Genomic DNA, 26,432 nt, shown 5'->3' on the forward strand with positions numbered 1-26,432 from the left:
TAATACTTCAAAAAGAGTCTTAATAATTGGGAGAAAAAAGTTACCTTGCCAATACACAAGATCAGGATGAGACACGACCCAGGCTTTTAATACACGCCTAAATTTTGCATGACCTTCTGGTGATGACAGCAGTTCATCGTACTGATGACAACGAGGAATATCCACTTCAATCTAAAATAGCAAAAACAATAAGGTGGAATTGTAATAAAGTGATCTGCAATAAACCCAAGATAACAAAAAGGAAGACTGCATCTTGAATTTCAAAACAGACCACCTACATAATCCTGGTTTCTGAAGTTTTAAAATTTTATATTAGTCCTCTGGAAACACCAAAACAGTTGTGTTTATACTTAAACAAAAAAGCAGATCATTTCTATTGAAAAGGTATGTATTAATATAGTTTTCAAAAAACCTCCCTTTATAAGCTGGTCTAAATAAAGGGCAATTTCTTCAGATAAAAGAGTAAAATTATTGGGGCCCCTAGGTGGCTCAGTCAGTTAAGCATCTGACTCTTGATTCTGGCTCAGGTCATGATCCCAGGGTCATGGGTTTGAGACCTGCATCGGCCTCTGCACTGAGCATGAAACCTGCTTAAGATTCTCTCTCCCTCTCTCTCTCTCTCTCTCTCTCTCTCTTTCTGTTCCTCTGCCTTTTTCCCGTTTGTGCTTTCTCTAAAACTTAAAAAAAAAATTATAAATAAATAAATAACAATTATTAGGAAAAGTTACTTAAACTCCTTTAAGGAACAGTTCTAACTCAATAAATTATAATTAGTAAGAACTATGCTTACTCTACCACCATATGCATATAGTGGCTGCTGATTATTCCTACTCAAGAAAATTCCTCCTGTCTTCTAAAAGTTAAAGATTTGGCAGAATTATCTTAGGTTGTTTAAGAAAATCTAAATCATACTTGTCTATCTGTAGGAATTGGAGTGTCTTTATCAATTGCATCGTATTTGGCATGGATAGCCCCCTGAAAAAAATAAGAGAAGATATATCAATTCATCATATCCTTAATAAATTATTAACTTAGGCAAAATATAGTTTTTATAAACATCTATCTTTGAAAACACACCCAATTATAGACATGCACATTCAAACCCAAAGCATCATTTTAGAAAAATTCTCTACATCTGTGACATTCTGTGATGAATGTCCATGATAATATGCCATTTTGCTTAGGCAGACATTTGAATTATACACACAAATGACAAATATGTTGAGTCACTCAGCTAATGAGTATGCTTAGCTGTTCTTCCAGTCTCCACAACACAGCACAGCACAGCCTTAATGCTCTATTCATTGTTATCTCAAACATAGTAAGTTTCATGAAGAAATTAAAAAGAAAAAAAGGGGGGGGTAGTCATCCCTTGAGAAATTTTCCTGTTAAAGTTGAAAATAAAAGCAAAAATAAAATAAAACTGTTTGAAGGAGTTCAGCACTAGGAGGAAAAGATTTGGGATAAAGAATGAAATACCATGTGGAATCCCTAATGGAATCATTAAGGGATTAAAGAGATCATTTGCATTTTCCATTTATACCACTACAGAAGGAATAATTGAGTAAACCACTTTAAATTTTGGTCATGTTCTACACAACCAAATATAGAACAATTCTTCTTAATTCTCTGGTTTACTATAATGGTATAAAAGAGCTAGGAATTTGGGGTTCAAACTCTGATATTATAGGATATGTCAACATCTCTTGCACATCTATTTTATGAGATATTTGGACAACCTGACCTTGGAAGTCATCTTGAACTTTAGCAATATAAGGTTCTACAGTTCAAATTATTATCATATGGTATGGAACAATAGGTATTCTCATAAAACAACCAACTAAACTCAAAGATATTTATAGACTTTCACCAAAAAAAATCAGGAATGAAGAAAATAATTCTTTCAATGGAGAGTTAAAAGGCTTAAATATACTTGGGAGAACTCACACACCAAAAAATAGGTGATGGATATCCATAAGATATCTTTAACAGAATCTAGGAAAGCAGGATGACAAAGAAATTGACAGGAAATGAAAAAATTTGCCAATGATTTGGCCCATTATCAAGACTACTGTCAACAAAGTCTCTATTAGTACCACAAGTCACCCTAATAATGTGACACCTCTCTTTTTCTCACTGCCACAGATAAGGTATTATAGAAGACAAAGTAGCTATTTCTCTCGGCAGCATGTACTAAAAGGCACTAAATTATATTAATGATTTTTGACAAGGTTCAAATTGGAATGGAAGATTTCCCCCATCTTAGAACTACCTATAAATAGGCAATCCTATTTGTAAATGAACATATTCAAAAGGACAATATAACTGATATATATTTTAAATATTCTGATTTGACCTCTATTAAATGAAATATTAAATAGCATAAATCTAACAAGACTTGAATCATATTTTTCTATTCTATCTAGTCTATTCTTTTCCTCTATTCCTTTCACTAAAAATTGTCAAATAATCTTAATACTCAAATTTTACTATGTAATTTTTTAACAACATGGAAAATAGTTATTCAGAAAGCACTTTCCTTCTTCCTTCTTTCTTAATATTATTAATCAACCTCTAACCTCTTTTCTTTCTTACCTCAACTCCCAGAAGAGCAGCCCAGGTTAAACCTCTCATAAGAGGAGGAATGTCAACTCGTGCTTCCTTCCAGATTTGATTTTTTTTATATGGATAAGCCTATAGACAAAAAAAGATATGAAAAAAATCTCAAGTAGCCAAGTGCCATCTTTTAATGTAAACAATGACAGAGTTAAAAGTGACCTGAAATAAATTTCCAAGTATCTGAAATTATTTTGCCTGGTATTAATAATACATATAAGTTAGTAATGGAATAGTTCCCTATCCTCTGTAGACCTTATATAATACAGTCAAAGAGAGGAGCTGAATCTCCTGTTTTTAATCATTCCTCTCTGTTTTGTGCTCTGGAAGAATTATGAATGACTCTTATGGAGAATAATATTACCAGTCTCATATGGGTTAAATAACGCATAAGGCACTTTGTAAAATATCAAGTGATACAGAAAGTATTCAATAAATAAAAATTATTATTAAGGTTACTTCTATAAGCTTACATATAAATTTGTCTTTATAAATTTGTGCTTTAGGAGGCATTTCTAGAAGAGAATTAATAGGACATGGGGTATGGATGTTGTTGAGGCTTTTAATACATAATTTAAAATAGATTTATAGAATGTTTCAACCAACTTAACACTCCAAAAGAATGAGAGTTCCAATCTCAATATACATTTGCTCACTTTGATAATTCAATATGAAAAATAAAGGTCTATATTTTTTCATTCCTGGTGAGGATACATATTTTGAATAGACTTATTGACTAGTTGTATTTCTATTATGTTTTTTTACCCATTTCTCTGTTCCAATGATCGTCCTTTTTCCTGTTTATTTTTAAGTGTTCTTTAAATAGCAAGGATATTAATTAATCTTTTGTCTATGGTTTTGTATAGATGCCTTCATCTTGTTTTACTTTTTAATTTTATTTACTATGAACATGAGTCATTTTTAGTATTAAAGTTAAGCATATAAGATAGGTCATAAGAATTAGTGTTCTCATGACCTTGAGATTCCCTAAGAATTATTAATGAAATAAAAAATAAAGATTGCATATGGGCTCTTTACATTTTTGAATCCCTACCTTTAGCAGCCTGTCAAAGAGAATGATTCTGTTTAGCTGGTACTCTGTGTCCCTCTCTCTGATGATTAAAGGGAGAGTGGCAGCTGCAGACAACTCATTATTGCTGTTTGAATGAGGTAAATTAGACTGGCTATAAAAGAGAAACAAAAGCAGAAAAACTGACCAAACTTATAAAATTAAAAAAAAAAACAAAACACCACATTTTTGTACTCTATTTAGGAAATAATTTTCAAAGAAAATGTGCAAGCTTCTTATCAATTTAATATAAACAGAAAAGAAAAATAATGGTAAAAGAATATATATATATATACTCACTCATCTTCAAGTAGTGGGTAAAATGCTTCTCCACCAACATCTTTTAATCTCTGAATTTAAAGAGAAAATATTTATGATATTTAAGATCTGAGACAGAAACACTATTCTTTATTTTTAAAAAATATGTAAAAGTTAGATATTTATGAAGATACCAAAAAACTATAAGACAGAATCTAAAATTCATTCCTATCATAAACATGCAACTATACCAAGCCTCTAGTAAGTTTAGCTGTGAAGAATATTCTTTGTTTTTGATTTTTTACCTTGGGAATTTCTTATAAATGTTAGACACTGATTATGACAGTTTTCCAAACACAATGCAGAATTACTAACATTAGTATAAAACTGAATAAATGGAGACATTTTTAAATCCTATGAATATTATGTAAAAAAAAAAGGTACCTTTTAACACATACCCCTTAATTTAAAACTGAAGTCAGATTTATTTTTGCTTTGACATTGACACAAACTAAGACAAAAGGTGCTAATAAAAAGGATTCAAAAGAATTTCTTACATCATACTTTGAATGTGCATGATTCAAATAGCTGGTAAATCAATTGGCAAAATTCAATTTTCTTATTTTTTTTCACAAACTTATTACAATAACTGTTATTCCAAATAATAATATTGCCAGGATTATAGATATTCTTTAAAAACATAAGAAGGCAGGCAGTAGTAAAGTAAAATCTTAGACACATCCTAAGTAGGGTGATTAAAGTTAATGCTGTCTTGCCTGCTGCTCTGTTCTTCAGTCCAATGTCCAACTTGAGGGCCAAGTACCTGTTCCTGTGGGGACTGACACAGAAGTTCAAGCTCTGTGTGTAGGCAGCATTGATCTTCCATTGATTAGAGTTATTGTGCACTCACCCATGTGAGTTATTCTCAGAATTTTTTAAAGCCAAAGAAAAATCTTTTACCCACAACTAAGAACCTGGAAAACAAGGAATTTATGCCTGGCTTTTCTCTCAGTTCTGATGTGCCATAGATTTTATCCCACTTTGCCTCTAAATTTTAGGTATCTCTTTCACGGATTTTGATACTAAGTAGAAGAATAAGATTTTCCCAAATTTTGCTGCATTATTAATATGCACATTGTTTTAAAGTTTGGATTATACTGTCCTAAAAATCATAGATTTTAAGTGTCTCTTCTGCTTTTTTTGGTACCAAAAATTTGTACTTAAGAGAAAAATACAGAAAAGTCTAAGGTAAAAATTGTTATTTGGTCTCCATATTATTTTAAAAATCAGAAACATAAATAACTTTTTTTGTAACACTATTTTATTTGGAGTGAACCCTTTTCAGTATCCCTAAACTGTGAACAATGGGAAATGGAAGTATCAAAGGAAACACATCAGAGATGTGACAAAAACCTTTACATTTTTTTTATTGCCTTTATACAATCAGTGCATATTTAAGTAAAACAATTTACTATCAGGCAAACATTTTTGCATATGCTGTCTTTTTTTTTAATTTTAATGTTTATTTATTTACTTTTGATAGAGAGAGCACAAGTGGGGAAGGACAGAGACAGAAAGAGAGACACCGAATCCGAAGCAGGCTCCAGCTCTGAGATGTCAGTGTAGAGCCTGACGTGGGGCTCAAACTCACAAACGGAGAGATCATGACCTGAGCTGAAGTGAGACAGTCAACCAACTGAGCCACCTAGGTGCCCCTATGCTGTCTTCTCTTTATCTTTCTGTGCCTTTATCTTGTCTGACTTTCAGCAATTCTGCCTGGATGACTTTATCTTCTGGTGCTGTCTCCCGAGCTTTCTTAAGTTCAGCTAATGCTTGATGGTATTCTTTTAATCCTTGTCATCCTTGAGCTCTACAGTACAATGCTTTAGTATTTGATGGGTCTAGTTCAAGAGCTTCCAAGTAATTGTCAATTGTTCCCTGCCAATTTGACATCTTCAGTTTATAAGCACCAATGTTCGGCATGCAATTTAAAGCTATAGGTTGCAGCTTCGATCTATCTGCTTTCTTAGTAACAGCCATGAACGTTTCACATATCTTAAAACTTTTGTGTTTTCTTAGTGGCCATCTCCCAGTTCTGGGATTTGAAAAAAGTATTTCTAATATATTTTTTTTAAGTTTTCTGTTATTAGTAAAATTTTATCTATATCTTTTAAGTCTCTGTCTGCATCCTCAGGGAAATCTGGATGACTGTCACCAGAACATCTATTGGGATTATGTCCCAATCATTCCCCTCCTTCAATTCCCCACATTCTGTAGTAACACACAATTTGGCAGGTTTTTCACCTTTCACTTCTACATTTTCCAGTATCCTTGCCACACCCATTTCTTTAATTACTTGACCAAATACCACATGTTTCCTTCCAAACGAGGAGTGGGATCTGTTGTGATAAGAACTGAGAACCATTTGTATCGCAGCCCACATTTGCCATGCTCAATAAACCTTCCTGGTTAAGCTTGTAAGAGAAATTTTCATCCTCCACCTGTCCCATCAATATTTTCTCCACCTGTCCCATTTTGTTTTGAGAAGTCTCTACCCTGAATCATAAATTTCTTAATAATTCGATGGAAAGGGCATCCTTGAAATGGAGAGGTTTCCAGTGGTGAGTCCAATGCCTTTTTCTCCTCTACACAATGCACAGAAATTTCCTACAGTTTTGGGTACAACATCTGCAAACAATTCTAAGACAATTCAACCAACTCACTGCCCTCCGATGTCCACGTCAAAGAAGACTCAGGGATTGCTGGGGGTTGGAGGGCTTAGTTTTGGGGGATGGGTGTGACATTTTGAATTGCATATACACATGGGAGAGAACTCAGAGAACCTTGTGGACACCTGGAAGCTCAACCCAAAAGTAACTTTCTCTCTCTCCCTCTCTCTCTCGTTTTGATTAATAATTACAGAAAAAAAGTATTTTAAATTTCAAAAGTGGAAATATAAGGCAATTGAGAAAGTAAAATTGAAATCTTGTATTCATTTAACTTATGTTTACATAGTTTGGGTTATATTTAAATCTTTTTAAAGACTTTTTTTAATGTTTATTTATTTTTTGAGAGAGAGACAGAGCATGAGCCAGGGAGGGGCAGAGAGCGAGGGAGACATAGAATCCGAAGCAGGCTTCAGGCTCGGAGCTGTCAGCACAGAGCCTGATGTGGGGCTTGAACTCACAAACTGTGAGATCATGATCTGAGCTGAAGTCAGATTGAGCCATCCAGGTGCCCCTACTTTGGGTTATATTTAAATTAAAGAAACAATATATACAATGGAATATTACTCAACCATTAAAAATAATGAAATCTCGCCATTTGCAATGCCTGGATGCAGCTAAAGTGCATTATGCTTAGTGAAATAAGTCCATCAGAGAAAGACAAATACCATATGATTTCACTCATATGTAGAATTTAAGAAACAAAGCAGAAGAACAGGTGGGAAGGGGAAAAAAAAGAAAGAAGCAAACCATAAGAGACTTTTAATGACAAAGAACAAACAGGGTTGGTGGAGGGAGGTGGGTGGGGAGATGGGCTAGATGGGTGATGGGCATTAAGGAAGCACTTGTGATGAGGAGCACTGGGCGTTATATGTAAGTGATGAATCATGAAATTCTACTCTTGAAACCAGTATTACAGTATATGTTAACAAACTAGAATTTAAATAAAAACCTTAAAAAAATAAACAAATTAAGAGTAAAATCAAGTCAGTTGAAAACATACATTTGGATATAGTTTATTGTTTGTTGCTTTGTACTGTTATTTATGTAACCCACTATATACGTTCGTCTTTAAAGAGATGATAAGTTTAGTGTATCAAGTAGTAGTAATTATATATTTAAATTTTCTATTCCTTGCATCATGGAAAATAAGAGATTCTAATTCTCTCCTACTATATAATTTCTAAAATACTAAATGACAGGAAAAGCCTAAAAATGTAAGAAAAATGCAGTGATAGACCCAAAGCTGGGCTTAGAGAGAAAAGTTATAAGCTATCAATAAAGTGTATTGATAATTGTGGCCTGGGGTTTTAGAGCACAATGGGACAAAGACTTGGGCACCTGATTAACAGGGAGCCAGACTAGAGGAGACCCTGCTACATTCAAGTAAAGAAAAAACTGTGGTCGTTGGGTATATCCAACTTTAGCCATCTCCAGTCATTGATGTGGGGAAGAATACCCAATTCTAACTCCCTTTAGCCATCTTGTCTCTCCTAATAGGGTAAAGAAGGAAGCTGAGAAGTGTATGCGAAGGTCATGGCCAGAGACACAGGTTCACTAAAAGGCTGAGACCTAATCATAGGATTATAGAACTCTTTCCCTTCCCTTCCCTTCTTTACTTCCATGTCAATAGAACTCCTATGTAAAAGGGAATTCCAGCTGAAAGAAAAGGCCTCAGACCCCATTTTAAAAAGTCTCTAGGGAGACCCAAAGACACCAAGTGGAACAAGAACAAGGGTAGCTGAGGAAATTTTAGATTCTGACAAAAAAGCTACACAAATAATAAACAGCTAGATAAACATGACATCTTGAGCTAATGCCTATATACCACAGATTCTTTTACTGGAAAATTATGTCAAGGTTTCAACAAAAAATTGCAGGGCATGCTAAAATGTGAAAAAGACACTCTGAAGAAATAAAGCAAGCTTCAGAACCAGCTTCAGCTATTGCAGAGAGTTTGGAATTATCAGGCCAGCAATTTAAAATAACTATGATTAATATGCTAAGGGCTCTACAGAAAAAAGTGGACAACATGTAAGAACAGGTGGGTAATATAAGCATAGAGGTAAAAATTCTAATAAAGAATCAAAAGATGTAACCTAGGTGTTATAGAAACATCAGAAGAAGGAGAAAGAAAGAAACAGAAGAAATATTTGAAATAATAATGACAGAAGTTTTCAAAATTAAAGACATCAAATAACAAAGATCCAGGAAACTTAGAACATCAAGCAGCATAAATACCAAAAGAAAATCTACACCTAGGAATATCATATAAAGGACACCATCAAAAGGTAAAGGAAGAGCCACAGATTTGAAGATATATGCACTACATATAGCCAACAAAAACTCCATATTTGGAATATATATTTCAAAGTCCTCAAATCAATAAGAAATCACTCAGTAAAAAAATTGACAAAAGATATGAACTAGTAATGTAGTATAGAAGAGGTAAGCAGGATGCTAAGAAATATGAAGAGACTCATAAGTGCATTAAAATCAGGGAATTAAAATTAGTATTATAGAAATTTACTATTCTACACCTTTTAGGACAACAATTTTAAAAAAATGTTTGTTTACTTTGAAAGAGGTGTGTGTGTGTGGTGGGGGAGGGTGGGACAGAGAGGGAATCCCAAGCAGGCTCTGTCTCTGTCAGTGCAGAGACCGATGTGGGGCTCAATCTCATGAACTGTGAGATCATGACCTGAGCTGAAATCAAGAGTCATATGCTTAACCAACTGAGCCACCCAGGCACGCCTAGAGCAACAATTTTTAAATATTTGATAATACCATGTGTTATCATTTATATGGAAAATGAGAAATCTTATTCAATGATGGTAAAAAGATAAACAGATACAACTACTTTTGTGAATGATCAGACAACATACATAAAGCTGATGATGCATAGATCCTATTTCCCAACAATGTCACTCCAGGGCACATACCTTGAAGAAATTCTGACATATTTTATGAGATTAGGGAGGCATTCAAGGGTTCATGTGTAAGGTTTCATTAAAAAAATATCTGAGGCAGATTTGTCAAAACACCATTCTTACATTCCTTAGCTGGCATAATGACAACGTCACAGTGGTGTCATCCAACAGTGAGCTTCTGTCTCGACCTTGCCCAAAGCTTTCACCATCTTCAAAGAGAAAACTGAAAGGAGATTAAAAAAGATCATTATCTTAATGAGCACACAAAATCTGATTTATTGTTTCTTCTGCAAAATAAAATTTATTCTAAATCATCAATCCTTCATTAAAAAAATAAATAAATTTTAGACTTAATGGGTTAATTAAAAATATGTAATTGCTGGTTGAAATTTCACCCAACAATTCTTTTTAAATATAAGTTGACTTGGTCTGAATATAGTATACAAATAAAAAGCATTTTAGGAACACAAGAGTAGGATTTATCCTCTTCGTTCATGCAGATTCAATGCTAAAATTACTCTCTTGATACTATTTATATGTGCTACTGAGGAAGTTTATATGAGTGAAAAATGATAAAAGAAGAAACATCACAATAGTAAATTCTTGAGAAAAAGGATAGTGAATAATAAATACATAAATTTTTAGGATTTCAGAGAATTAATTTTGAGAATTTACATATACTTGGAATTTCCATCATCTTATATTCTGGTGTTCTGCTTAATTCAATGTGTGAGAAATATAACTGACTTAAAAATCAGTTGAAGAGGGAGAAAAAGTAGAGAACCAGCGATCTATTCAAATAACCTAAAAATTTAACATGTGAAGAAAATATGACCAGCAGGCGATTTTCCTTGTTACCTACAATGAACAAATCTGTCCTAAAATGTAAAATTAAAATTTAAAGCACTGGTGTAAACTCAGGAGATTGAGGTTCACATCTTTATGAATAAATATAAAGAGCAATGGAACAGTAACAACTTTGGTTCTTAGAGTTCTACTGTTAATTTAGCTTTCAATCTAATTTATATATGATGTCCAAGATATTATGCAGTTCTGCAGTTTTCTCAACAGTGATTTAGCACCATGCTGATTTCTAGGACAAGCAACAAAGCCATAGAGTACATTTACATTTACAAATGTAATTGGAAATAAAAAAGTTACTCGTATTTATTAACTCTCTTGAATATTACTATTCTTTTTCATAATTTTTTTAAATATGAAATTTATTGTCAAATTGGTTTGCATACAACACCCAGTGCTCATCCCAACAGGTGCCCTCCTCAATACCCATCACCCACCCTCTCCTCCCTCCCACCACTCATCAACCCTCTGTTCTCAGTTTTTAAGAGTCTCTTATGTTTTGGCTCCCTCCCTCTCTAACATCTTTTTTTTTTTTTTTTCCTTCCCCTGCCTCATGGTCTTCTGTTAAGTTTCTCAAGGTCCCCATATGAGTGAAAACATATGGTATCTTTCTCTGTATGACTTATTTCACTTAGCATAACACTCCAGTTCCATCCACGTTGCTACAAAGGCCATATTTCATTCTTTCTCATTGCCACATAGTATTCCATTGTGTATATAAACCACAATTTCTTTATCTGTTCATCACTTGATGGACATTTAGGCTCTTTCCATAATTTGGCTATTGTTGAAAGTGCTGCTATAAACATTGGGGTGCAAGTGCCCCTATGCATCAGCACTCCTGTATCCCTTGGGTAAATTCTTAGCAGTGCTACTGCTGGGTCATAGAGTAGACCTATTTTTAATTTTTTGAGGAACCTCCACACTGTTTTCCAGATCGGCTGCACCAGTTTGCATTCCCACCAATAGTGCAAGAGGGTTCCCGTTTCTCCATATCCTCTCCAGCATCAATAGCCTCCTGATTTGTTCATTTTAGCCATTCTGACTGGTGTGAGGTGGTTATCTGAGTGTGGTTTTGATTTGTATTTCCCTGATGAGGAACGATGTTGAACATCTTTTCATGTGCCTGTTGGCCATCTGGATGTCTTCTTTAGAAAAGTGCCTATTCACATCTTCTGCCCATTTTTTCACTGGATTATTTGTTTTTCGGGTGTAGAGTTTGGTGAGTTCTTTATAGATTTTGGATACTAGCCCTTTATCTGATAGGTCATTTGCAAATATCTTTTCCCATTCTGTCGGTTGCCTTTTAGTTTTGTTGATTGTTTCCTTTGCTGTGCAGAAGCTTTTTATCTTCATGAGGTCCCAATAGTTCATTTTTGCTTTTAATTCCCTTGCCTTTGGGGATGTGTCAAGTAAGAAATTGCTGCCGCTGAGGTCAGAGGGGTTTCTTCCTGCTTTCTCCTCTAGGGTTTTGATGGTTTCCTGTCTCACACTCAGGTCCTTCATCCATTTTGAGTTTATTTTGTGAATGCTGTAAGAAAGTGGTGTAGTTTCATCCTTCAGCATGTTGCTGTCCAGTTCTCCCAGCACCATTTGTTAAAAAGACTGTCTTTTTTCCATTGGATATTCTTTCCTGCTTTGTCAAAGATTAGTTGGTCATACTTTTGTGGGTTTAATTCTGGGGTTTCTATTCTATTACATTGGTCTATGTGTCTGTTTTTGTGCCAATACCATGCTGTCTTGATGATTACAGCCTTGTAGTAGAGGCTAAAGTCTGGGATTGTGATGCCTCCTGCTTTGGTCTTCTTCAAAATTACTTTGGCTATTCGGGGTCTTTTATGGTTCCATACAAATTTTAGGATTGCTTGTTCTAGCTTCAAGAAGAATGCTGGTGCAATTTTGATTGGGATTGCATTGAATGTGTAGATAGCTTTGGTGGTATTGACATTTTAATAATATTTATTCTTCCAACCCATGAGCACGGAATGTTTTTCCATTTCTTTATATCTTCTTCAATTTCCTTCATAAGCTTTCTATAGTTTTCAGCATACAGATCTTTTACATCTTCGATTAGGTTTATTCCTAGGTATTTTATGCTTCTTGGTGCAATTGTGAATGGGATCAGTTTCTTTATTTGTCTTTCTGTTGCTTCATTATTAGTGCATTAGAATGCAACTGATTTCTGCACATGGATTTTGTATCCTGTGACTTCGCTGAAATCATGTATCAGTTCTAGCAGACTTTTGGTGGAGTCTATCGAGTTTTCCATGTATAGTATCATGCCATCTGCAAAAAGTGAAACCTTGACTTCATCTTTGCCAATTTTGATGCCTTTGATTTCCTTTTGTTGTCTGTTTGCTGATGCTAGCACTTCCAACACTATGTTAAACAACAGCGGTGAGAGTGGACATCCCTGTCATGTTCCTGATCTCAGGGGGAAAGCTCTGTTTTTCCCCATTGAGGATGATATTAGCTGTGGGCTTTTCATAAATGGCTTTTATGATGTTTAAGTATGTTCCTCCTATCCCGACTTTCTCGAGGGCTTTTATTAAGAAAGCATGCTGAATTTTGTCAAATGCTTTTTCTGCATCGATTGACAGGATCATATGGTTCTTATCTTTTCTTTTATTGATGGGATGTATTACATTGATTGATTTGTGAATGTTGAAGCAGCCCTGCAGCCCAGGAATGAATCCCACTTGATCATGGTGAATAATTCTTTTTATATGCTGTTGAATTCGATTTGCTAGTATCTTATTGAGAATTTTTGCATCCATATTCATCAGGATATTGGTCTGTAGTTCTCTTTTTTACTGGGTCTCTGTCTGGTTTAGGAATCAAAGTAATTCTGGCTTCATAGAATGAGTCTGGAAGTTTTCCTTCCCTTTCCATTTTTTGGAACAGCTTGAGAAGGATAAGTATTATCTCTGCTTCAAATGTCTGGTAGAATTCCCCAGGGAAGCCATCTGGTCCTGGACTCTTATTTGTTGGAAGATTTTTGATAACTGATTCAATTTCTTTGCCAGTTATGGGTCTGTTAAAGTTTTTTATTTCTTCCTGTTTGAGTTTTGGAAGTATGTGGGTGTTTAGGAATTTGTCCATTTCTTCCAGGTTGTCCAGTTTGTTGGCATATAATTTTTCATAGTATTACCTGATAACTGCTTGTATTTCTGAGAGATTGGTTGTAATAATTCCATTTCCATTCATGATTTTATCTATTTGGGTCATCTCCCTTTTCTTTTTGAGAAGCCTGACTAGAGGTTTATCAATTTTGTTTATTTTTTCAAAAAACCAACTCTTGGTTTCATTGATCTGCTCTACTGTTTTTTAAGACTCTATATTGTTTATTTCTGCTCTGATATTTATTATTTCTCTTCTTCTGCTGGGTATGGGGTGTCTTTGCTGTTCTGCTTCTATTTCCTTTAGGTGTACTGTTAGATTTTGTATTTGGGATTTTTCTTGTTTCTTGGGATAGGCCTGGATTGCAATGTATTTTCCTCTCAGGACTGCCTTCGCTGCATCCCAAAGTGTTTGGATTGTTGTATTTTCATTTTCGTTTGTTTCCATATATTTTTTAATTTCTTCTCTAATTGCCTGGTTGACCCATTCATTCTTTAGTAGGGTGTTCTTTAACCTCCATGCTTTTGAAGGTTTTCCAGACTTTTTCCTGTGGTTGATTTCAAGCTTCATAGCCTTGTGGTCTGAAAGTATGCATGGTATGATCTCAATTCTTGTATACTTATGAAGGGCTGTTTTGTGACCCAGTATGTGATCTATCTTGGAGAATGTTCATGTGCACTTGATAAGAAAGTATATTCTGTTGTTTTGGGATGCAGAGTTCTAAATATATCTGTCAAGTCCTTCTGATCCAATGTATCATTCAGGGCCCTTGTTTCTTTATTGACCATGTGTCTAGATGATCTATCCATTTCTGTAAGTGGGGTGTTAAAGTCCCCTGCAATTACCACATTCTTATCAATAAGGTTGCTTATGTTTGTGAGTAATTGTTTTATATATTTGGGGGCTCCCGTATTTGGCGCATAGACATTTATAATTGTTAATTCTTCTTGATGGATAGACCCTGTAATTATTATATAATGCCCTTCTTCATCTCTTGTTACAGTCTTTAAAGTCTAGTTTGTCTGATATAGGTATGGCTATTCCAGCTTTCTTTTGACTTCCAGTAGCATGATAGATAGTTCTCCATCCCCTCACTTTCAATCCTAAGGTGTCCTCAGGTCTAAAATGAGTCTCTTGTAGACAGCAAACAGATGGGTCTTGTTTTTTTATCCATTCTGATACCCTATGTCTTTTGGTTGGCTCATTTAGTCCATTTACATTCAGTGTTATTATAGAAAGATATGGGTTTAGAGTCATTGTGATGTCCGTAGGTTTCATGCTTGTAGCGATGTCTCTGGTACTTTGTCTCACAGGATCCCCCTGAGGATCTCTTGTAGGGCTGATTTAGTGGTGACGAATTCCTTCAGTTTTTGTTTGTTTGGGAAGACCTTTAGCTCTCCTTCTATTCTAAATGACAGACTTGCTGGATAAAGGATTCTCGGCTGCATATTTTTCTGTTCATCACATTGAAGATTTCCTGCCATTCCTTTCTGGCCTGCCAAGTTTCAGTAGATAGGTCTGTCACTAGTTTTATCGGTCTCCCTTTATACGTTAGAGCGTGTTTATCCCTAGCTGCTTTCAAAATTTTCTCTTTATCTTGTATCTTGCCAGTTTCACTATGATATGCCATGCAGAAGATGGATTCAAGTTACATCTGAAGGGAGTTCTCTGTGCCTCTTGGATTTCAATGCCTTTTTCCTTCCCCAGATCAAGGAAGTTCTCATTTATGATTTGTTCAAGTACACCTTCAGCCCCTTTCTCTCTCTCTTCCTCTTTTGGAATTCCTATTATACGGATATTGTTCCATTTCATTGCATCAGTTAGTTCTCTAATTCTCCCCTCAAACTCCTGGATTTTTTTTATCTCTCTTTTTCTCAGCTTCCTCTTTTTCCATAATTTTATCTTCTAATTCACCTATTCTCTCCTCTGCCTCTTCAATCTGAGCTGTAGTTGCCTCCATTTTTATTTTGCACCTCATTTATAGCATTTTTTTTTTTAGCTCTCATGACTATTTCTTAGTCCCTTGATCTCTGTAGCAATAGATTCTTTGCTGTCCTCTATACTCTTCTCAAGCCCAGCTATTAATTTTATGACTATTATTGTAAATTCATGTTCTGTTATATTGCTTAAATCGTTTTTGATCAATTCGTTAGATGTCTCTACTTCCTGGAGTTTTTTTGAGGAGAGTTCTTCCATTTTGTCATTTTGGATAGTCCCTGGGGTGGCGCAGAACTGCAGGGCACTTCCCCTGTGCTGTCTGGAGTAACTTGTGTTGGTGGGTGGGGCCGCAGTCCGACCTGATGTCTGTCCCCAGTCCACCGCTGGGGCCACAGTCAGACTGGTGTGTACCTTATCTTCCCCTCTCCCAGGGGCAGGACTCACTGTGGAGTGGTATGGCCCCTGTCTGGGCTACTTGCACACTGCCAGGCTTGTGGTGCTGCTTTGATGGGAACTTGCCTATTAGCCAGGGTGGATCGGCAAGGTGCACAGGGGCGGGAGGGGCAGGCTTAGGTCACTTTGCCCACGGTGGTCCCCTGTAGGAGGGGCCCTGAAGCACCGGGAGGGAGGCAGGCTGGCTGACCCGTTGGAGGGATGGATCCACAGGAGCCCAGTGTTGGGTGTTTGTGTGGTGCAAGCACGTTCGGTGACGGTAACTGGTTCCTTCTGGGGTTTTGGCTGGGGTATGGGAGAGGGAGATGGCGCTTCCCAGCGCCTTTGTTCCCTGCCAAACTGAGCTCTATCTTCTGGAGCTCAACACCTCTCCCTCCCGCTCTCTGAGCAAGGCTGTTGACTTATAATATTCCAGATGTTAAGTCCCGCTGTCTGTCAGAACTCACCCAGTCCGGCCCCTCTGCTTTTGCAAGCCAGACTCAGGGTTCCATCTTGCCTGGCGGGCTGCCCTTCCACCGCCCAGGCTCCCTCCCGCCAGTCCGTGTAGCATGCACCACCTCTCCGCCCTTCCTACCGTCTTCCATGGGCCTCTTGTCTATGCTTGGCTCCTGAGAGTCCATTCTACTAGTCTTCCAGCGGTTTTCTGGGTTATTTAGGCAGATGTAGGTGGAATCTAAGCCTTGAATATTACTATTCTTTCTGACGTCTACATTTTTCATTTATTGAACATCAATTATTGCAAGATATTCTATGATAATAGGGTTATGTCAAATAGATCATAGGGCAAATTATTTTTTTAAAAATAGTACTTATTAAAAATAATAAAATATTAATGGGAATTCTGCAATTAGAAGCTCCAGTCAAGAAAACAAGGTATTGACTTCCAATTGCTTTCATAATTACTTAGCTGGAATGTCTACCAAAAAAAATCCCAAATTAAAAAAAAAATGTTAGTATCAAATTTTTTTCATTTCCAAGAGAAGCTTTCTTTCCTTACTTGGGAAGTGTGCAGATAGGTGGTTTGGATCGAATGATTTCCTTGTTGACAAGCTCCTTCTCCAAGTCACCTCCAGCTAAACACCAAAGGTAATATACTTCTTCAATAGATCTTTCTGCCAGGTAATCACTGTTTACATCTATTAATGGAAAATGGAAAAGAATCATAGCTCTCACACTTTCTGTTTTTATTAAAAGGCAATAGGCAATAATAGCTGACATTCTCAACATATACTAATTGAAGAACACAGTATGAGTCCCTTTAGAAGATTCATACTATACAATGCACAAAGGATGAAATGAGGGTATACACATTGAATGTACATTCAGTTACTCTGAGAAGAAGAGTGGAATTTTTACCTTCTATATCAGAGATATATGGGATATATATTCCATACATGTATCAGATATATCGGGTTCTGTGGGAAAGGGATACAGGCCAAAAAAGGCAACTTGTGTGGGTAACTAACACAAACTATCCCATCCTTTGTATCTTGAGGCAATAGCTGCCTCTTCTGAAGAGCTTTTCTTGATGTCTCAAGCAGGATATGATTCCACTGTACTATGTTCATACTGACCCTTATTAATAATAGTAAATAAATGTTTATCTGCCTCTCCATTTGGTATGAATGTTATATGGTGGTGGGGTGCCTGAGTGGCTCAGTCAGTTAAGTGTCCAACCTCAGCTCAGGTCATGATCTCATGGTTCATGAATTTGAGCCCTGCATTGGGCTCTCTGCTGTCAACATGGAGCCTGCTTCAGATCCTCTGTCCCCCTCTTTCTCTGCCCCTGCTGCACTCATTTTCTCTCTCTCTGAAAATAAATAAATAAACTTAAAAAAATGCTACGTGAATAGCAGTTATATAACTATAATATACACATATATAATTATATATATATTTGATAAACATAAAACTGAAAATATAGTAAGGATACTTCCTTTAAAAATAAGGCTTATATTATTTTCTGTCTTATCTATCATTACCTTTACACAGCTGGCTGATATCCTCAGGCAGAGTTAAATCAGCACATCTTAGAGAAGATGAAAACAGACTGGCAGGTTTGGTAAACGGAGTATATAAAGGTGACACTTCACTGAATACCTTGTCCTGCATTAATTCATCTGCAGTTGGCCTTGAGAAAAATTTAAAACACAGAGTATGAATGAAGTCATTAAAAATCTGCTAGAATAATGGCACACATTCAAGAGGATGTTTTAAAAAGTTAAAGGAATAGTTAAAAGTCTTAAATACATCATAAGTAAAGAAAATAATAATAAAACTCTCCTTAGCAGAATCTTGATGTATACTTTTATATAAAAAGTGACTATAAGTAAATGCTGAATTTTCCCCCATATTGTGCTTTTTGTACCTTATGATCTATCAAAGATTATATATGAGCTTCTCCATTTTTTAACTTTTATCTTGACTATTATGTGCTTCCTTTACTGAATATCTTAATTAAAATTCTAAACTAATAATCATCTAAACTAATAATTTTTCTTCTTTTATTAATATACATTAGAGCCATAGCTAATAGTTATGATACTAATATCAATTTTGTATTCCTATATGTATGCAAATATTCTTATTTAATCCATTAGTATAATAACTAATAAAAAACCACAACTACTTGTACATCAGGGCATTTGGGTGGCTCAGTCAGTTGAATGTTCGACTCTTGATTTTGGCTCAGGTCATGATTTCACACTCATGAGATTGACTCCTGCATCAGGCTCTGTGCTGGGTGTGGAGCCTGCCTAAGATTTGTTCTACCTCTCTCCCTCTCTCTCTCTCCCTCCCCATTCTCTCTCTCTTAAAAAAAAAAGAAAAGAAAAGAAAAGAAAAGAAAAGAAGAGAAAAGAAAAAGAAAGAAAAAACCCACAACTATTTATATATTCAAGATCTCAGTATAATCTCAAAGTCTTAATAATAATATCAACCTCTTGGAAGGGTGGAAGGTGAGACACTTCTTCAAAAGATCTATCACATTTTCAGGAAGGTCCTGGTAAATAAAAAGAGAAAAGAATTATTTAAAATGACCCATTTAAAAAAATACATTTTACTCAAATGTTTACTATTCTAGAGCACTTTGAGTTTTTCTAAAGATTCTTTATTTGGACTTTATACTAATTTACATTAGATTGTCACTCTATAAAAAAGCAAATTATCTGAAAAGAAATACATATAGCTTTAAAATAGTTTGCTGTTAGATTCCAAGTATACAGAATACATCAATTTTCAATAACAGATTAATGCCAAACCTTTATAATGTCCAGACAACCATGTTCTTCAGCCAGAACTATTATAGTGTCATCTACGCAATCTATAACACAAAAAAATTGTATGAATTAATGCTGCTTTTCTTATCTATCAGATTAAATGGGAACTGAACTCTGATATTTTTTTAAAAAATGTGTTATGCAGTTTTGGAACTTGGAATATTAAGAAGCTTGTGACTTTGTCCTTACATGTTTCCTTACAGGTTTTGATAAAAATACTTTAAACACTAAATATTAACTGAATTACAAATACTGAAAGATAGTAGCTTAAAAAGTGAAATAAAGCAGTGATTCAAAATGAAGATTCTCATGTTCTCTCTCTCTTGCTCTCTTCTTCCTGTACATGTAATATATACATACACACACACACACACACACACAATTACTCTTTTGTATATATACAATTTGGAGAATGTACACACATCTCTAAGGATTTATAGTACAATTTTTTACAATCCCTATCAAAATACCTACAGCATTTTTCACAGAGCTAGAACAAATAATCCTAAAATCTGTATGGAGCTACAAAAGACCCTGAATAGTCAAAACAATCTGAAAAAAGAAGAACAAACTTAGGGGGTGTCATAATCCTAGATTTCAAGATTTCATTTTTTTTTGTAGTAACAAAGCTGTAGTAATCAAAACAATATGATACTGGCACAAAAACAGACACATATCAGTGAAAAAGAATAGAGAGCCCAGAAATAAACTCATGCTTACATGGCCCATTAGTCTTTGACAAAGGAGGCAAGAATATGAAATGAGAAAAAATGTTGGGAAAACTGGACAGCTAAATGCAAAAGAATGAAACGGGACCACTTTCTCACACCATGTAGAAAAATAAACTAAAACCAGATTAATGACCTAAATGTGAGACCTGAAACCATAAAAATTATAGAAGAGAAGATAGGCAGGAATTTCTGTGACATCGGCTGAAGCACATCTTTCTAGATATGTCTCCTGAGGCAAGGGAAACAAAAGCCAAAATAAACTATTGGGACACTACATTAAAATAAAAAGCTCTGCACAGTGAAGGAAGTAATCAACAAAAATAAAAGACAATCTATTGAATGGGTGAAGATATTTGCAAATGATCTATCTGATAAAGGGTTAGTATCCAAAACATATAAAGAACTTACACAAATCTTGGATCATTATATTGTACACCTGAAACTAATATACCCTGTATGTTAACTATCCTGGAATTTAAGTAAAATAAAATAATTAAAAAAAGAACTTATACAATTCAACACCAAAAAAAAAAAAAAAACAAAAAAACATCCAATTAGAAAACTGGGGAGAAGACATGAACAGACATTTCTTCAAGAAGATATACAGATGGCCAACGGAGACACAAGAAAAATGCTCAATATCACTGTTATCAGGGAAATACAAAGCAAAACCACAATGAGGTATTACTGCATACCAGGCAGAATGGCTAAAATCAAAATCAGAAGAAACAACAAGTGTTGGCAAAGATGTGGAAAAAAGGAACTCTTGTGCACTGTTGGTGCAATGCAAACTGGTACAGCCACTGTGGAAAACAGCATGAAGGTTTCTCAGAAAATTAAAAATAAAAGTACCATATGATTTAGTAATCCCAGTATTGGGTATTTACCCAAAGAATATGAAAACACTAATTCAAAAAAATATATGCAGCCCTAACTTATTGCGGTATTATTTATAAGAGTCAGATTATGGATGCAGCCCAAGTGTCCATCAATAAATGAATGGATAACAAAGATGTGGTGTATATATACACAATGTAATATTAGCCATAAAAAAGAATGGAATCTTGCCATTTGCCACAATGTGGATGGATCTAGAGAATACAATGCTATGTGAAACAAGTCAGAGAAAGACAAATACCATGATTTCACTCATATGTAGAATTTAAGAAACCAAACAAATGAAGAAAAAAAAGAGACAAGTAAAACAAAACAAAACAGACTCTTAGTATAGAGAACAGACTGATGGTTCCCAGAGGGGAATTAATGCTGCTTTTCTTATCTATCAGATTAACTGGGAACTGAACTCTGATAATTACCAGAGGGGAGGTAGGTGGGAGGATAGATGAAAACAGAGGAAAAGGATTAAGAGTATATTTATCATGATGAGCACTGAGTAATATACAGAATTGCTTAATCACTATATTGTATACCTGAAACAGTTTAACACTGTATGTTAACTACACTGGACTTAAAAAAAAATAAATAAATAATAGAGTTCAGGGCACCTGAGTGGCTCAGTCAGTTAAGTGCCCGGCTCTTGATTTCACTCAGGTCATGATCTCACAGTTCAGTTTGTGGGATCCAGCCCTGCATCAGACTCCATGCTGTCAGGGTGGAGTCTGCTTGGGATTCTCTCTCTTCCTCTCTCTCTGCCCCTCCCCCATTTGCATGTGTGCTCCCGCTCTCTCTCAAAATACAAATAAACATTAAATATATATTAAAAAATAATAAAGTATAAGTTTAGTTTGTAGACCATATTAAGAAATCTCTAAGACTCTTTAATAGTCTTATTATCAATTGTTTAAATTAAATGTTGTAAATATGGTAAAATTTAATGCAGTTATATTTATAATTCATTATTATTCAATATTTATTAACACTTTTCTATATATATATTCTTACTTACAAACCCTATTAACCTGGACAGCAATCTGTCACTCTTTCATATAAAGTGCTCTATCACTGTTTTTCTCTCCTTTATTACCACACATGCTTAATTTATTCCACTCTAAAATAGATTACATAAATTTTTGTAAACTTGAATTAAAACATTAGGATCTAATATACATGTAAAATAAATGAGCTTGTTAAAAGAAAAAATAAACATTCTTCCCAGTCATTATTCACATATGATTCATCAAACAGAAAGCTCAAAATTTAAGATATATTATCAGAAGGTAAACTGCTACAGAGAAGTATAACTTTATATTCTCATTTTTTGATTTCACAACTTAGTTTACTTGGCTAGATCACGAAGCTAAGATAATATCTATCTACATTATAATTCCGTAATGAATAAGGAAAACACTAAAATATTTCAGAAAGCACTTCTTAAGTTTGTACTGTTAATGCTTACCACTGATCATTAGAAAATTTAAAAAGTCAGGATATTTCACTGTATTCACTATTTTAGAACACATTATTGTGTATGCTTACTAAAAGTCACAAAAGATAATATTTATATTTGAAAAATAATCCATTGTGAGACACTTACCTAATGTAAGCAAAAATTTTAGTCTTTCAGAAATATCCAAGCTTTGAAATAATTTTCTTCCCTAAATAAAATAGGAAAAGAAATTTGAAGAAATTTGTGTTAACATTTACATCATTCTTCAGGAAGGTATTTTTTTTTTTCCCCAGAGCTGAAAATGATTTTCTCAGGTACCTCTTTTTCTCTTCAGAGGTTTTGACTTTTAGATTTTAGAGTTAGCTCCATTAAAGAAGAATCATTGGTTTAACATTTAAACATTTCACATATCTAAGGATCAATTACAATCTTATTTGGTCTCAAGCATTCCTCATTTTAGAGACCTACATATACCTGGTTGTCTAGAGAGATTCCAGGACACAGGGAGTCTTATTTGATTCCAAATGGCCCCTTGGAAAGAGTCATATTATCCTTACATTTGAGACCAAAATGGCCCCTTGGAAAGAGTCATATTATCCTTACATTTACCTAACTAATTCTTACTTATATATCATATGAAATCCAGGTAATCTGTTGTCTCCATTAAGAAACATTCCATGATATTCCTTCCTCCCACAATGAATTAGACAACCATCCCTTGTGCTCCCATAGCACCTGGTACATTTATTTTAAGACACATACATTGTATTTTAGTTGTTTTCTTATTAGTCAGCTTCTGGCGGGGGGGGGGGGTAGGGGAGGTTGGGGGTTGCTGCTTGACATAGTCTGAAATCACTTAAAACTTCAACAATTATGTGTTGAGCATTCGTGTGCCAAATTGGACTTTCAACCACAAGTTATATAACTTGGGCAAATTACTCAACCACTTTAAGTTTTACTTTTCTCATTTATAAAACTGGAATATTAACTGTATATGATACACAGGTTGCAATGAGGATTATACAATGTATGAAAAAGTGCTTGGCATTTATTGCACACAGAAATGCCTTCATAAATGTTGGTAATTATGTTTCCTTTATCATAAACAAATTAAACTTATAGGATTCTTTAAGTAGACTTAGAGGGAAAGGCTTACAGGGTGCCTGGGTAGCTCAGTTGGTTGAACATCCAACTATTGATTTCAGCTCAGGTCATGATCTCACAGTCATGAGATTGAACCCCACATTGGGCTCAGCGCTGAGTGAGGAGCCTGCTTGGGATTCTCTCTCTCCTCTCTCTCTGCCCTTTCCCTGCTTGTGCACTCTCTCTCTCTCTCTCTCTCAAAATAAACAACTAAACATTTTAAAAAAGGAAGAAAAGGCTTAAGAATATACCTTGGTCTTTACGTGGAGAAAAAAAAAAAACTTCTTTTTTAAGAAAGAGAGAGCAAAAACTTTCTTAAACATTTATGAAATTAGAACTACAGGTGGAGAGATCATTGAAAGAAAAAGTTGCCATTCCTGTCTCAATTTCTTACACTACTATGTTATTAATCTTCTAGATATTCAGGTTTGACTTTATCAATATCTTATTTAAAAACTTTAAATGGTCCTCCATACCATATATAACTAAATATAAACTTCTCAATTCAGCACTCAAAGTCTTCTAGGATATGGCTCCAATATATCTTTTCAATCTAAGTGCTTACTATTTATCTACGTATGATGAACATACACACACACACACACACACACATACACACACACACACACGCACACACACGAAGCAGTTCAATTTGATTACTTGCAATACAGTGAGCACACTCTGCCTGTTCAGGCATACAGACTTTGACTCATGTTATTTCCCTACCAGTAGTTTTTTTTCTTCATGGCTATCAAATTTTTGTATATATCCTTTATTTCATTCCCACTCCTGAATGTTAATTTTGTGAATTAAAGAATTCAAAATTCAAATTACTTCTCTCAGCACTTTGATGGCATTTATGCCACTGCTTTCTTACTTCCAAGCTACTAAGAAGTTTAATGCCAATCTCATTCTTGGTAGGTAGTATGTCTTTTCTCTCCGACACATTTGAAGATTTTCTCATTAACAGTGATAAAGACTTCAGAGCTTAGTGAAGGAAGCTTGGTGTGTTAGTTAAGAGTACAGCTTTGCATATAGTTGATGGGTACAAATTTGCTCAAGTGCTTACTATTGTGTAACTAGGACAGGTTGCTTAATTTCTTTGTACCTCAATTTCCTGATCTGTAAACTAAAGATAATAATTAAATTTTATAAGACTGGTGTGAGTATTGACTAAAATAATAGATGTAAAGAGATTAGAAAAGTACCTGATTTTGAAGAGTTCTCCATAAATGTTACTCATTATTTCATTATTGGTTATTCTAAAAGTAGAGTATATGATTTCAAGGTATTTGTTGTTGTTTTTTTTGTTGTTGTATGTTGTGATTTTTTTTCCCTGCAAGGTAATTAGTGCGTTCTTTGAAACCAAGGGCTTTAGTCTTGGTTTCTTATTAGAACATCTGGATCTATCTTCCCTGTCTTTTAAAATTTCTACTGGGCGCCTGGGTGGCTCAGTCGATTAAGTGGCTGACTTCGGCTCAGGTCATGATCTCACGGTCCATGGGTTTGAGCCCCGTGTTGGGCTCTGTGCTGACAGCTCAGAGCCTGGGGCCTGTTTCAGATTCTGTGTCTCCGTCTCTCTGACCCTCCCCCGTTCATGCTCTGTCTCTGTCTCAAAAATAAACATTAAAAAAAAATTTAAATTTCTTTCATATTTTCAACTTCCTTATTTCTTTGTGACATGTTCTGGGAGAATTACTCAGCTTCATCTTCTATGTTCAGTGTGTCTAGTTTCTTATGATCCATCTCTTTAGTTCTTTATTTCAATAGTTACATTTTTTTTCCTTAAAACCCTTAACTGGTTCTTGTTCTTTTCAGCAAATGTTCTTGACTCAGAGTTTCTATAATTGTTTCACAAATGGCATTGTTTTCTTTATCTCCTAAAAAACGTGTACATTTATTTTAAAGTCCTTTCAATGGTGTAAATTCTTCTTGTTGTTTCTTTTTTATTGTAGATGTATGTATTTATTGCATGTATCATATTGTAGATGTATTGTTTTAGGTGTTTGGTATTTCTTAGAAATGTTATCACCTCTTAATACAAATTTTCCCATACATCTTTTGGACTATGGAAACTTCTGGGTGGCACAGTGGCTGTATTGCCTTTCTGGTGATATGGTAAAAGCTTCCTAGCAAAACGGCTTTGGTATAGCCTCTCATCTATTTCCTAGGATTTTTAGCATACCAAAAGTTCCCTTTTTAGTTGTTAGTGTGCTATTAATTTATATCTTAATATTTTATATCAATTCTAAAGTTTTGATGAAGTAGGAAGATTTAAGCTTATATTCAGTATGCCATTCTAAAACTAGACTGTGTAAACGTTAAGTATCACTTAAAATGTCATGAAGTCCCTATTATGAAATGAATATTTCCTTTCTTGGAATTCACATAGCTTTTCTGAGTTTATCTTCTAAGTTTATGGATTTGAATTAAATTATAAGCTTCTTGACAATGTGTCTTAAACACAGTTTATCTCTTGCTGCATTTGTCATGATGCTGTACACACAGTACATACTCATCTACATTTGTTGAACTGAATTACTCATAGGACATACACCCTGATCATTAATACAGAGTTTAGATATAGGTTACATAATAAAAAGGAAAAGTTGTACATTTCAAATTTACACTTCCATATACTTCACATTCACATTTCAGTAAGATTTTTCATTTAGGCTATGACTTTTTAAAAAGTTTTTTAATGTTTATTTATTTTTGAGAGAGAGACAGAGTGTGAGTGGGTAAGGGGCAGAGAGAGGGAGACACAGAATCCAAAGCAGACTCCAGGCTCTGAGCTGTCAGCACAGAGCCTGATGCGGGGCTCAAACTCACGAACCATGAGATCATGACCTGAGCCGAAGTCGGATGCTTAACCAACTGAGCCACCCAGGTGCCCCTAGGCTATGATTTTAAACAACGAGATTTATCATTATTTCATACCAATGAAAAGTAAAATGGTCTA

The 26,432-nt window shown here is 34.9% G+C and overlaps 1 protein-coding gene and 1 pseudogene across 2 annotated transcripts in view; both read right to left on the reverse strand.

Annotated features, from left to right (window-relative positions):
* Positions 1–26,432, reverse strand: part of TBCK (TBC1 domain containing kinase) — a 230,316-nt gene that overhangs the window by 121,026 nt on the left and 82,858 nt on the right. For both annotated transcript variants that reach the window (XM_049630974.1, XM_049630972.1), the window contains exons 7-17: positions 22,475–22,535; positions 19,232–19,293; positions 18,911–18,972; positions 17,954–18,102; positions 16,969–17,107; positions 9,723–9,822; positions 3,986–4,035; positions 3,671–3,800; positions 2,596–2,694; positions 913–975; positions 45–171 (exon numbers count right to left, since the gene is read on the reverse strand). In XM_049630974.1, the coding sequence (XP_049486931.1) occupies positions 45–171; positions 913–975; positions 2,596–2,694; positions 3,671–3,800; positions 3,986–4,035; positions 9,723–9,822; positions 16,969–17,107; positions 17,954–18,102; positions 18,911–18,972; positions 19,232–19,293; positions 22,475–22,535 (1,042 nt within the window). The remainder of the gene's footprint in view (positions 1–44; positions 172–912; positions 976–2,595; positions 2,695–3,670; positions 3,801–3,985; positions 4,036–9,722; positions 9,823–16,968; positions 17,108–17,953; positions 18,103–18,910; positions 18,973–19,231; positions 19,294–22,474; positions 22,536–26,432) is intronic.
* LOC125922992 (peptidyl-prolyl cis-trans isomerase D-like) lies at positions 4,703–7,052 on the reverse strand (annotated as a pseudogene).

Source organism: Panthera uncia, chromosome B1, assembly GCF_023721935.1.
Source record: "Panthera uncia isolate 11264 chromosome B1, Puncia_PCG_1.0, whole genome shotgun sequence".
Lineage (NCBI taxonomy): Eukaryota > Metazoa > Chordata > Mammalia > Carnivora > Felidae > Panthera > Panthera uncia.